The sequence below is a fragment of the Apium graveolens genome, chromosome 9 (genome assembly GCF_009905375.1).
Source record: "Apium graveolens cultivar Ventura chromosome 9, ASM990537v1, whole genome shotgun sequence".
Classification (NCBI taxonomy): Eukaryota; Viridiplantae; Streptophyta; class Magnoliopsida; order Apiales; family Apiaceae; genus Apium; species Apium graveolens.
The window spans coordinates 199,978,261-199,993,027 of record NC_133655.1 but is presented as its reverse complement, the minus strand read 5'-3'; the positions used below and the strand labels follow the sequence as shown (position 1 = coordinate 199,993,027).

Below are 14,767 nucleotides of genomic sequence, written 5' to 3'. Positions count from 1 at the left end.
GAATCTTTGACCAATTTATCCAGCTGTCTGACATGATCAGTTAGAGTAGATGCAGTTTCATTCTTCTTGTGCAAGAAATACACCCAAGTGTACCTTGTGAACTCATCCACTATAACTATAGCATATTTCTTCATTGCAATAGACATGACATTGACGGGACCAAATAGATCCACATACAGTAGGTGATAAGGCTCAAGAATTGAAGATTCAGTTTTGCTCTTAAAAGAAGATTTTCTTTGTTTTGCCTTTTGACATGCATCACAAAGGCCATCAGGAGCAAATACTGATTTTGGCAGTCCTCTCACAAGATCTTTCTTTACTAGCTCATTTATGTTGTTGAAATTTAAATGAGAGAGTCTTTTGTGCCAATTCCAGCTTTCTTCAATTGATGCTCTACTCAACAGGCAGATTGCAGAACCATCAGAACTTGTTGAAAGTCTAGCTTCATAAATGTTACCATGCCTGTAACCTTTCAGAACCACTTTGCCTGTAGAATTGCTTACAACTTCACAGTATTCTTCAAAGAAATCCACATGATAACCTCTGTCACAAATTTGACTCATACTTAGCAGATTGTGTTTAAGTCCGTAGACAAGAGCTACTGTTTCGATGATGACATTCCCAAGATTGATATTGCCATATCCCAAGTAGCAGCTAGTAATTAGGTGTGAATTTTCAAGAGCTGTTTAGAAAAATCCAGAGAGAAAATCATCTAGTTTGTACTAGGAAGCAGCTGTGATTTAATTCTTTGAATCACAGATTTTCTGAAATAACACATCTCTGGTGGAACAACAAATCCACCAGAAAAGTTTTTAAGTTCTTTGTGTTCTTTACATTTGTGTTTGAATATATATCTGTCTGTATCAGCTTCAAGCAATTCACACACATTTGCTCACTAAAACACTTAGCCTTAGAAACTGCTCAAAACTTGAAAAAGTTTTGAGATTTACATTCAACCCCCCTTCTGTAAATCTCATTGTTAGTCCACTGGGAATAACACTATATGTGTTATCATAATCAAAGTTATTATTCATTGTAACCCTAGCAGCTCTCGTGATAATTTGTTCATTACTGAGAGATGACAGTTCTATATTGTAACAGAGTTTATTGTGTTAAATAAAATCTATTTTCTATTATTTATGTTCTTATATTCGATTTGATTGTGATAAACACTGTATTTAACCCCCTTCTACAGTGTGTGAGACCTAACAATATTTATTAATTATTTTCTGAGTAATTATAAAAGTATTTTATAAAGCCGGGAATCGTTCAACTTCAACCGTTTTTACATTTTTATAACCCCGAAACTCTTCCGAAAACTCCTTCCTAACCTAATCTGCTAATTCCGGACATTTTCCGTGTTTTAACTTTTTCGATCCGGATTACGGTTTGACCCGTGCGCGTCCCGTCATAAAATTTTCGATACGATAATCATTTCGGTAGATCAATAAAACTCGTATTCTCGAGAGAAGGGATATTTTTACATTATTTTCTCATAAGGTGTTTTACAAGAAGCTCGGTTTCGATAATTATCCAAATCTAGTATTAAATGGTATCGTTTTATAGTTACTTAGCGGCTAAGTAATCTATTTTCAGATATTTATTTGCATAAATAATTGGATTATCTCTAAATTTATTTTCATGGTTTTATAATTACAATATTTATTTTTAGGATTTTATAAAATTTAGAAATCAATATTTCATTAATTATTTAGCCCTGAATGATTTTCTGATTGTATTTTATTGTAAATTCGATATTAAAATTAGAAATATTTTAAAAATTACGAAATTCAAATTTTATTAAGTTTGGAATATTCCGAGAATTTTAAAATTATTTTGGAAATTTTTGGGATTAATTTCACCCGCGCGTTGATTCGTTTAATTGTTAAAAGTGGGTATAAATTTCATTTCAAAAATTGTCCTAAAATTACGAAATTTATGTTTTATTAAAATTCGGGATATTTATAACATTTTAAAAATTATTTTGGGATCAGTCTGATTAATATTTATTTGCAAATTATATCATTAAGAGATTAAAAACGATATAAAATTGGGCATGCACTCGGGAAATGGGACACGTGTTTAATCTTAAAGAACCAGGAAGGGACGTGGCATGCTAATACAGGTTGTTTTATTTCTTTTATTTTCTTTATTTCCTTCCTCCAATGGCATCAACATCGATCCCCCGTCTTTCTCTGGAATCTCGATCTCTGAATCTCTCTTCTTCTTCGATTTCTTCCCTTCTTACAATCTCTTCCGTTTCTCTCTCTTTTACTCCCTTTTTCTTTCTTTCCTTTTCCCTGATTTTCCCCACCGACTTCGGGTAAGTTCTGGCTGCCTTCCTTTTTGTTTTCCGGCCACGTTGGTTTAAGTTCTGTTTTGGTTGATTAACGTATATATATATGCATAAACGTGTAGTATATATGCTTGTTCTGTGATGAATTATTGCCTGGTCGGTGTTGATCACCATCGCCGCCCATTCTTTGTTGGATGCGACCGGTATTTTTCGGCGAGGCGACCCAGCTGTGCGGCGTGTGCATAGTTTTGTTCCTGTGGTATTGTTCGACTAGTTTTATGCATTCTTTTATATATAAAATCCTGTAAGAATTATTTGATTACAAATTTCGTGAAATAAATAATTTCGTACGGGTGGAATTTTATTTATTCAGTAAAATTCGTAGTGGACACCCGAAATAATCGGGCACCGACGAATTTTACCGCCGTCAACAGTGATTCTCGATGAGTTGACGGTGGACCATGATGATATAATCTGAGTCCTATAATTATTAAAATTATAAAATACGAATTAAAACATAAAAATACGAATAAAAATTAATAACTGTATTTAGTTGGTGTTTGGGAATTTGTGGATTGTTGTTGTTGTGGTTGAATCGGTGGTTGGAATTATGATTGGGATGTCGTTGTAGTTGTTGTGAATTGGTTTGACGTCGAGTTGTTCGACGGGTTAGTCCGATAATTAATGGAGGTGATGCCCGATTTCCGGGAAATCAAATTACAGAAATACAGGGGTGTATTCAGTAATTATCGGAACGTCGAGCGATTATATACAAATATTTTATGCGAACCTGATTGTATGTTGAGGTGAAACGTTTTGCCAAAAACAATAACCCTAATTTCATAAAATGGCAAGTATACGTATTTTCTGGATACGAACACCTAACTGACTTTCGAGAACGTGAACCCTAATTGATACGTGTATTATAATATTGAGTATGTTACGAGTCGAGTTATGTTATCGTAGGGGTAGGTTGTTAGTGAGGATATGTCAAGCATAATCGAATGTCTGGGTCATATGTCATATGAATTATGTGATACGTGGATTATATGTTTATATGTTATATGAATTACGTCCGTTCATGAGTCAAGAGTCTGGTGTTGGACTATTTTCTTTATGTGTGGGCTATCGTATGGGTAGACGATAGGATTTTGACGCGCAGTTCGTCGAGTAATTATCGTTCAGACAATTGAAGTTTTATCTTTTAATTATAGATATGGATCATTCAAGTTGATTAGGACAAGACGTTGGATAAAGAATGAGATGTAATGGTATTGGATAACTGGTTTCTAGCAATCGCAGGAGCAGTATATCAGTAAAGTGTCGAAAAGAAGGACCGTGATGTTTTGAGACAGAATGTCATAGAATAGATGTGTCATTGTGAGTGTGACTGACTACTAAATCTCAAAGGAAAGTATCCCTATTATCACTTATTGTTCAAGTGATATTTATTTTAAATCTTCTTATGCAAGTATTGCTTTTCCTATTCTCAGTTCAGAATAGATAAATGTTTTACATATCGCTGAATTAAATGCTTATTATGCAAGTACTCTCTTCTATTCTATGTTCAGAATAGTTAAATGTCTTTACTTATCAAATTACTGGATTTATAAATATTTTGGGTTTTGAGAAAAATGAGTTAGTTTTGCGAGTATTCATGCCTAAGTAAATGGGGGAATAAAATTATTTCGGGTGTCGATTACTATGACCCCTCTCAATAAAATGTTTTAAGTTTGGATCATAAATGCGTAAGTAACCGGGACGGACGGTCCAACGGAGGGCTATATCTAAGTGTCATATGAAATATTATGACACAATTTTTGCCACTGGCAGGTATATTGCCTTTTTATTTGAGTACTCGTGTTTTTGGGGACATGTTTCTATAAATTATGAACCAGTGCTATCACACGGGCTGATCAGCATGTGATAGTACGTCCGTCGGAGAATGATCCCAATCTAAATTATCATATTGTTTTTGATAATAATAGAATAAATGATTTATCAACTGTTTCTGTTTTGGATTAATGGTGAAATGTGGTTTTGATTCAGTTTCTGATTTATGCTGATACTTACTTTGTTGTTAAATATCAAATGTGGTATTAGTATAGATGATTGATGTTAACTTCAGTATGGGATGTTGTGAGGATCAAAGTTCGTATTGATATCTAATATAATATGACAACAAAATAAGTATTAATATCAAGAGTTCGGTTTTAAATAAGGTTTATGATTCAGTCAATACTCATTGTTTCTTGTTATGGTTGTTTACTATATTTCCGTAAATATTGTTTGACGAGTTTTATTCTCGTCAAGATTGAAAGTATTGCTGAAGTATTTCACTCTAAAATATCAAAAAGAGTTTTAAATGCAGTGAGAAACAATTATCCGATTTTTAATAAATTTTATGTTTCAGCAATTATGATTTTAAATGTTTTGCGCTATTGCAGATGTCGGTTTTATATCAAAACGACCCTATATATGCTATAATGAACTTGCTAAGCATTTCTTCCGCTCATACTTGCCTGTTTTTAAATCTAACCTCCGGTGAGGATTAGCTTGCGCTGTTTAGCCGCGTAATTCGAGGAAACAAAGAAGAAGCTCTTGGAAGGTGGGTGGTCCAGGGTTTGCGGACTAGTGTAAGTTTTATTGTGTAAAGTTGTTTATATTATATTATATTATATTATATTATAATTGTGTTATTTTATAGTTGGGACTAGTATACTTCTTTTCGAAGTTATACTAACGGGTTAAGTTTTGGGATTCAGAATTGTTAAAAAGAGTTTTAAAAGAAAGTGAAAAATTTATTTGTGGAATTTGGATATCTTATTTCTAGAACTGTAACCTTAAAAGATCTTGGATTAATTGGGGTCATAGATGATAAATATCTTCCGCTGGCATTTGTTTATTGATGTAACAGGTTATTTTGGATTGAGGTTTCATTGTGACGACCAAATCCTCGGACCCTGGATTTGGGTGCATTATAGTCCGTGTTGTTGTTCTTCTCCCGCGGTACACATTCCAGCCTAACCTCTCTGAACTTTTCAATCAGGCGCTGCGTACATCTCAAGTACAATTCTGTTCGCGGTCCTCGAGCTTGAAACCCCCCATTCACCTGATTTACCACCACCTCAGAGTCACTCCTCGCAATTATGTTTTGCACTCCCATTTCCAAAGCGATCTTTAGGCCATTAATCAATGCTTCATACTCCGCATCATTATTCGTCGCATAAAACTTGAAGTGAATTGCACTCATCAGGTGATGGCCTTTTGGAGACACGAATACTATGCCCGTACCTGCTCCTCCATTGTTAACTGCCCCATCTACATGCAAGATCCACCAGGGATGTGGGAATTCTTCTAAAGATTCTTCATTACGAGGGGGCTGGAGCATTACCAAAGCATTATCATCAATGGCAGAATCAAATTCCAACAAAAAATCGGCTAAGGCTTGTCCTTTAATTGCTGAATGGGGCATGTATTCAAAGTCAAACTGTCCCAACTCCACGGCCCATTTCAACATCCTCCCCGATGATCCCGGCTTGTGAAGGACTTGTCGTAGCGGATATGCTATACGGATTTCAATTCTATGGGCATGAAAGTACAGACGTAACTTCCTTAACGCAAAGATCAAGGCATAAACCAGTTTCTCCATGCTTGTGTAGCGAGTCTCAGCATCGTGTAATCACTTGCTCACATAATACACTGGTGACTATTTCCTATATAACACCTTCCAAATACGGGGTATAGATTTGGGGCATTATTAACAACAATTATCAACTAAACCTGCACAAGCGGAATATAAATATAATAATTACCCCGAACTATCACTACTCGGGATCTTTTAAGGTCTGAGTTTGAAAACAAGAATCACATACTACACTTTATTACAAACCCAACTAAATAAAACTTGTCTCAAGAACTCTCTTTGTTACAAAACTTTATTTTATCTACAGTCTCACTACACAACTTTTATTCAAACTACACAAGACTTTTATTCAACCCAACATTACTACTTATCCTGCTACACCTGATCTGGCAATTCAAAGCTCTCTTCGGAAATAGGAAGGAACACTCTTGGTATAAGAGGGTCCCACTGCTTGACTCGCTTCTTGACTATGCGGGTTCTGATGGGTTTCATTCTCTACCTTAACTGTAAAACAATAGGAGTAGCAATAAAAAGGGATGAGCCAAAATTGCTCAACAAGCCTGCAACAATATATATAGTATAAAGAAAGAGAAATGAGTGAAACAATAAGCTGCTGGTTGGAACAACCATCTGAATCTGTATAGAATAGTAATTTGCCAATGCTGGCGAGTACCAAATGAACAAGACTGGAAACAAGAACCAACATATGCACTATAACCTGCTGATCAGTCAGAATATAGTGCGGATCTATACCCAACTGCATAGACCCAACCAACATAAGGAGTACTCAGGCAACTATGGCCTATTAAATAATGGTCTAGGTAAAACCCAACCCGTTTAGTAACCATCCAGTTCAAGGCTTAGCATACATTTATACAGCACATAGGTTCATATAATCACGTAAAACACGTAGCACATAAAGCACATAATTAATTTCTAGATTTATAATTATTTTTAGAATCAATTCTAGGCTTATACCTACATTACTAGTCTTATCTGATTTTATTATAATTTTTCGGGATTTATTCGGCTCAATTATACTCCTACTAGGACCTACGAACTATCAATTATCACCAAACCACTTTCTTTCGGAAGAAATTATAACTTACAACTATTTTTATTGGATTCGTCTCATTTTTCTGAGTCTAGGGGTCTTCGTTTCGCTCAAATCGGACTAACGGTTGAATTATTATGAATTAAACAAGATTTAATTAATTAATAATTAATTATAAATAATTAATTATAATTAAACAATCCTTAATTATATTTTTAAATAATTAATTAATAATTATTGTATTTTAAAATAATTAATCCCTAATTATTAGGAATTATTATTATTTATTACAAATTATTATTACTTATTCGATCAGATCGATTATTTACAAATAATCAATCGATTTAATTAACCGATACGCTATTTATCAAATAACTACGAATTACTCGAATTATAGACCAACTTAATGATTAATCACTCGTATAACTATGAGCTACTCGCGATTCTCGCCTAATTACCGAACTATTCTATTATTATTGAAACTCATACAATTCGCTAAACAAATAATTACCGATAACTATTATACGATACGAATAATTATCACAATATTATTCGAATAACTAACGCTCAAATAATAATTCTAATTACCGAATCATTATTCGCACTATTAACTAATTATTAGATTATTAATTACCTCACTTAATTATTTCTAATCCTTATTTACTAATTAATTACCTAATTATTAATTAATTACCCAATTATTAATTAATTAGATAATTAATAAATAATTAGATAAATAATTAAATAATTAATTAAATAAATAAATTCAAATTTATAATTTAATAAAATAAATCAGAAATTATAAATACTATTTTTCAGAATATCAAACTAATTTTTAATTAATTTTTAGAATTATTAAAACTGATTTTTAATTACTAAAATATAAATAATTAATTATTTTATTCATAAACACAAAAACATAACAGGATTTAGGGTTTTTAGGATTGAACCCGGGTCGAAACTGGGTTGCAACCGGGTCGTCCCCGACCCGATCGGGTCGGGAAGAACACCGTCCTGCAATCCCAGAATCCGACGTCGGCGGAAATTTCCGGCGAGACGAAACGGTCGATTCCAACTTGCTTCTTCTGTGTTTCTGAGGCACAGCATCACAACGACGTCCACCCCTTTCTTCCTTCTTCGTCTTCGTCGAACACAGCGCAGGAACCGCGTAGAACACGGCGGCGGCGGCGAAACTCCGGCGATGCTAAAACGGACACCAAACATCACGAAACCGGTACGGTTCGACTCGCACAACAACGATCTACTCATCTCCAACAACAATAACATCAAACAACACACAGAGAATCAAACCCGAATTCAAGAATTAAACCCGAAAAAATGAAATTAAAATCAACTCAACAATTAACAAAAATAATCACATAAACAGAAACTACGAATCACCATCTTCAATTTGACTACTTACACGCTCAATTTGGTTGTCGGAATCACCTTCAAAATCGCGATTGATCCTCCTGCCCTGTTCTTCACAAAAACCCTAACCCTAATTCCTTTTTCTTTTTATTTTCTGATTTTTCTGTATAATTAACTGATTTAATTACTAATAAATCAGGTATTTATATTTATGAAAATAATACCCCTAAGTAAAATTAAGGGTCTAATTATACTCCTAATAAAAATATTTGGCCCCAATTTTTATAATTTTTGGGTATTAATATTGAATTTTTAAATATCCAATAATTACAAAATAAATACTAAAAATTTCCAAAAATTGTGAAAAATACAAAAATACAAAAATACAAAGAAAAATGATATATGATAATTTCATGATCATAAAAAAATAAAAAAATAATTTTTGTGGGGTTTTTGGTACCCGAAGGGGCTTGGAAAAGTCGTTTTTCGCGAAAAAGATCAATTTGTAAAACGTCTAGGGGTTCAGAATAGCGATATGGTATAGGGCATTTTTAATAAAAAAGAGCCAATGATTTTATTTGAAATACGGGCTTTTAAAACATAATTTTGAGCTGTACAGGTTTTAATATAATATATATAACTGACGATAAAACGCTCAATAAATATCCAAAACACGTTTGGATCAAAACAGCCAACACATAGCACATAGCAGTTAGGGTTTAACAACTTAACACATTTAATCACATAATAATACACATAATTTATTATTATTATAATATAATACAAGCGTAATTCCTCGGTCGTTACATTCTCCCCCCCTTAACAAGATTCTGTCCTCAGAATCACACTATACAAATAACTGAGGATACTTTGCTAACATTTCACTTTCAAGCTCCCAGGTTAATTCTTCAACCACTGGGTTTCTCCACAAGACTCTTACTAATGACACATACTTATTTCTTAATACCTTCTCTTGACGATCTAAAATCCTTATCGGCTGCTCTATATATGACAAATCTTCCTGAAGTTCTACTGGTTCATACTCTATTATATGCCTTGTATCAGGATTGTACTTCTTAAGCATAGATACATGAAATACGTTGTGAATGTGCTGCATATGGGGTGGTAGAGCTAACTCGTACGCAACCTTCCCAATTTTCTTCAAAATCTCAAATGGTCCAACGTATCTTGGCTTCAATTTCCCTTTATTGCCAAATCTGGTCAATCCTTTCCATGGCGATATTTTGAGCAATACGTGTTCTCCTTCCTGATAATCCATATCCTTTCTTGCTTGGTCTGCATATTTGATTTGCCTGTTTTGTGCTGCCTCGATTCATTTTTGCATAAGTTCAATCTTTTCTTTTGTCTACTGAATTAATTCTGGATCCAAAATCTTGCGTTCTCCAACTTCATCCCAATGCACTGGTGATCTACATTTCCTCCCATATAATGCTTCATACGGTGGCATTCCAATACTAGCGTGATAGCTGTTATTATAAGAAAATTCCACTAGGGGTAAATGTTCATCCCAACTGCCTTCAAAATCGATCGCACAAACTCGTAGCATGTCTTCAATCGTTTGAATTGTCCTTTCACTTTGACCATCAGTTTGCGGATGATAGGCTGTACTCATATTCAACTTCGTTCCTAGATATTCTTGGAATTGTCTCCAAAATCTTGAATTGAAATGAGGATCTCGATCCGATACAATCGATACTGGTACTCCATGACGTATCATAATTTCTTTAAGATATAAGTGAACTAGCTTGTCCAGTGAAAATTTCTCGTTAATTGGAAGAAAATGTGCTGATTTCGTCAATCGATCAACAATAACCCAAATTGTATCGTGATTTGCTTTCGTTCTTGGAAGTCCCACTACGAAATCCATCGCTAGATGTTCCCATTTCCATTCTGGAATGTCTAACGGTTGCAATAACCCACTCGGACGTTGATGTTCTGCTTTAACTCGCTGGCATGTGTAGCATTTACTCACCCATTCTGCTATCTCCTTCTTCATATTCGGCCACCAAAAGTTTTCCTTCAAATCGCAATACATTTTCGTGCTTCCTGGATGAATGGAATACTTCGAATTGTGCGCATCTCGCATAATTTCTTCTTTTAGTTCTGCCACGTTAGGGATCCAGATTCTTGACGCAAAACGTAAAATTCCTTCATTATCTTTTTGAGTTGTAATCTCTTCTCCCGTTAAGTCGTCGTCTTGACTCATTACTTTATCTTAACAATGGCGAATCTTTTCTAGCAACCCTGGTTGAAAAGTCATAGCGTAGATAGTTCCTGCAGATTCATGGGGAATACGAATATCAATTTCCAATTTGTCGAATTCTTTAACCAATTCTTCACATGAAGTTAACCGATTCAACCTTTTTTTTCTGCTCAGCGCATCTGCTACAACATTTGCTTTTCCTGGATGATAACTGATTGTAACATCATAATCTTTAATCAGTTCCAGCCATCGACGTTGTCGCATGTTCAGTTCCTTTTGCGTGAAAATATACTTCAAACTTTTATGATCCGTGTAGATTTCGCATTTTTCACCGTACAGATAATGTCTCCAAAGCTTCAATGCAAATACAATTGCTGCCAATTCCAGATCATGCGTAGGATATTTCTGCTCATGAGGTTTAAGTTATCTCGAAGCATATGCAATGACGTTACCATGTTGCATCAACACACATCCTAGCCCGCGATACGAAGCGTCACTGTAAATAACAAAATTTCCTTGCTCGTCTGGCAGTACTAATACTGGTGTAGTCACCAACCGATTCTTCAACTCTTGAAAACTTTCTTCACACTTACTATTCCATTCAAACTTTTCACTTTGTCGAGTTAACTTGGTCAACGGTGTCGCTATCTTCGCAAAATCTTTGACAAATCTTCGATAATATCCTGCCAATCCTAAGAAACTTCGAACCTCTGTCGGCATCTTTGGTCTTTCCCAATTCAACACAGCTTCAATCTTTGCTGGATCAACTTGAATGCCTTCTCTACTGATGATATGCCCTAGAAACTGCACTTCTTTCAACCAAAATTCACATTTTGAAAATTTTGCATAAAGCTGCTCCTTTCGTAATATCTCCAATGTCATTCTTAAATGCGCTGCATGTTCTTCTTCCGTCTTTGAGTAGATCAAGATGTCATCAATAAATACAATGATAAACTTATCCAAATACTTCTTGAATACTCGATTCATCAAATCCATAAATGCTGCAGGTGCATTCGTCAATCCAAAAGCCATCACAAGAAATTCATAGTGTCCGTACCTTGTTCTAAACGCTGTCTTTGGAACATCTTCGGCCTTGATCTTTAACTGATGATAGCCTGATCGTAAGTCGATTTTCGAAAACCATGCTGCTCCTTTTAGTTGATCAAATAAATCATCGATGCGAGGTAAAGGATATTTATTCTTGATAGTTAACTTGTTCAGCTCATGATAATCAATACACAGTCGCATACTACCATCCTTCTTTTTCACAAACAATACTGGTGCACCCCATGGGGATACACTTGGCCTTATAATTCCTTTGTCGAGAAGTTCTTGCAACTGCTTTGCTAATTCCCTCATTTCAACAGGTGCCATTCGATATGGAGCTTTCGAAATTGGTTCAGTCCCTGGCATCAAGTCAATAGTGAACTCGATTTCTCGATCTGGTGGAAGTCCTGGTAGTTTGTCTGGAAAAACATCAAGAAATTCACAAACTACAGGAATATCTTCAATCTTCATATTTCCCTTACAGCATCCCGTACATAGGCTAAATAAGCTTGACATCCTTGGCGTAGCAATCTTCTCGTCTGCATTATTGATAGGAATTTCTGGTTTTGCTTCTCACCTTTAAATATTACCGTTTCATTTTCTTCAGTTTGCAATTTCACTCTTTTATTCGCACAATCAATCTGAGCATTATTACTAGATAGCCAATCCATTCCTAGAATAACATCAAACTCCCCTAACCTAAAAGGTATCAAATCAACTGAAAAATGACATCTCCCTATCTCAATATCACAACTCGGGCATACTCGATCTACTGTAACCTGATCATCATTTGCTAATTTTATGACTAACACTTCATCTAACCACTGGATCTCACAATCTATCTTAGAGATAAAATCTTCAGAAATAAAAGATCTAGTAGCTCCTGAATCAATCAATGCTAAAGCATTTACGGAATTTACAGGGAGTGTACCTGCAACTACATTCGGACTATGTACTGCTTCCTTCATTGACATATTGAAAGTCCTTGCTCTAGGCTGAGTGGTAGTGGAGGTGGAGGTAATGCTAAAACTCTTGGAATACTAGCGGCCATTGCAATTCCTCTGCAGTCTCTGGCGATATGTCCTTTTCTCCCACATTGGAAACAAGTAACTTCTGCTTTTCCCATCGGACATTCTCCAGAATAGTGTCCCCTTTGCTTGCACTTGAAACACGTGACATTTGGCTTGTTACAAATTTCCGTATGCTTTCTACCACACGTTCTGCAATCAGGTATAGACGGTCGAATAAGCCTTTGCTGAGTTGGGGCAGGAAGTCGATTACCCATCCTCTGGTTGTTTTGTTCTGGCCTCCTAAAGTTTACTTTTCCTCGAGCTTGAAATCCCGGCCTCTTATTAAAACGATTCAGAAAATTTCCTGGTCCTTTCTCTTTCTGAGCTGCTTCGCTTTCACCTTCAATAATCATAGCCTTCTGAACAACAGCCGTATAAGTTGTCAGTTCAAACACAGCTACCCTGCTACGAATCCATGGTTTCAGTCCTTGCTGGAATCTCTTGGCCCGCTTCTCGTCCGTATCCACTTGCTCTGGAATAAATCTTGCCAATTCAGTGAACTTGGTCTCATAATCCGCAACCGATAAGTTGTCTTGCTTCAGCTCCAGGAATTTGATCTCCATCTGGTTCTTCATAAAACGAGGAAAATATTTCTCAAAGAAAAGATCAGTGAATCCATCCCAGGTCACCACACCTTCTTCTTCCAAAGCTTTCTTCGATTCCCATAATTAATTAGCTTCGCCTTTCAGAAAGTAGCTAGCGAAATTCGTCTTCTGTTCTTCCTCAACCTTTACTAACGAAAAAGCCTTTTCCATCTCTTTCAGCCAAGCTCTCGCTTTTGTAGGATCCGTGGAACCCATAAATTCCGGTGGCTTAACCGACTGAAATTGCTTGAAAATGACCGTAGGTGCTGCTGGGGGTACTTGATATCCTGGATGAGCGGCTTGTTGTAACATCTGTTGCTGGAACTGCTGTTGTTGCTGCTGCATTTATTGTTGCATTATAAACATCTGTTGTTGCATGAGATTAAACATCTGATCCATCTGGTTATTATTGTTTTGGCCCTCGGTGTTTCCATTTGATGAGTCGGGTTGTGCTTTTCTTTTAGGTGCCATCTTTCTGGTAAATAAACAATGGGTCTTCTTTAATAATAGTATATTAAACATATATTAAAACAGTTGATTTGGGAAAATAAAACAGCTTATTAAATAACTGAATAAATAAAACAGTATGATGTGTTTAAAATTTTTTTTTTTTAACATAAGGGTACAACATGATCGTAAATAAAACAACATTTATAAATATGCAATGGTACTGAAATAAATGTAAATGCTTAAATAACTGGAAATAAAATAAAGAAAACGTGCAAAAGATTATCTCATATATATATATAGGTAGAACACCAGCTACAGGTGTCAGTGCTTGATACAAAAACATATGATATAACAGTCGTACTGCTACTACTATCAGTCAAAGTCAGTAGCTATACTCATACAAACTATTCATACAATACTATGCTGCCTCTATCTACAAAATATACATAATACAATACTCATCGATCTGCTAGTCTCAAAATCCTGGTGGTACGTGGCTCAACTCCTCCTGCAATGCCTCTAGCACTGCCTCGGTAAGTCCTAATGCTCTGCGATATGTTGTCTCCGCACTAAGATCCTGCTGTCTCAAATCAATAAGTTGCTGAGAACTAATTCGATGAATCTGATGTAGCCTCTCTCTCAGTATATAATCTGGTCGTAATGCTCTGACAAGACCATCTGCCTGCGTCTCATACAATCCAAGGATCTCTCTACACTGGTTCTGCCATCTAATCCTCTCCTCCCTCTCTGCCTGAAAGCGCTGGTAAGTCACTGTATAATGCTCATGAAGATCAGTGCTGGAACCTCGAGAAGGTAATGGTCCATCTACCACGATCTCATCCATAAACTCTGGCTGAGGAACTGATAATCTCCCGGAACAGGTGCATAAATGGCTAATGGGGCAGGGAATAAGATAGGCTGCTCCATAGGTGCATACACTGGCGGCTTTGCCTCTGGCTCCATCTGTGGCATCTCTGGAATCTCGACTGGTGGCATAGGAATCTAAGGCTCTAAATCCTCCCACT

General features: G+C 35.7%; 1 protein-coding gene across 1 annotated transcript in view; it reads right to left on the bottom strand.

Moving 5' to 3' along the window:
- The window catches only part of LOC141685859 (uncharacterized), an 87,637-nt gene extending 81,689 nt beyond the window's left edge, over window positions 1-5,948 (bottom strand). Inside the window, exon 1 of the mRNA XM_074490937.1 lies at window positions 5,259-5,948. Coding sequence (XP_074347038.1) covers window positions 5,259-5,948 — 690 coding nt within the window. The remainder of the gene's footprint in view (window positions 1-5,258) is intronic.
- Between the last annotated feature and the right edge of the window lie 8,819 nt (window positions 5,949-14,767).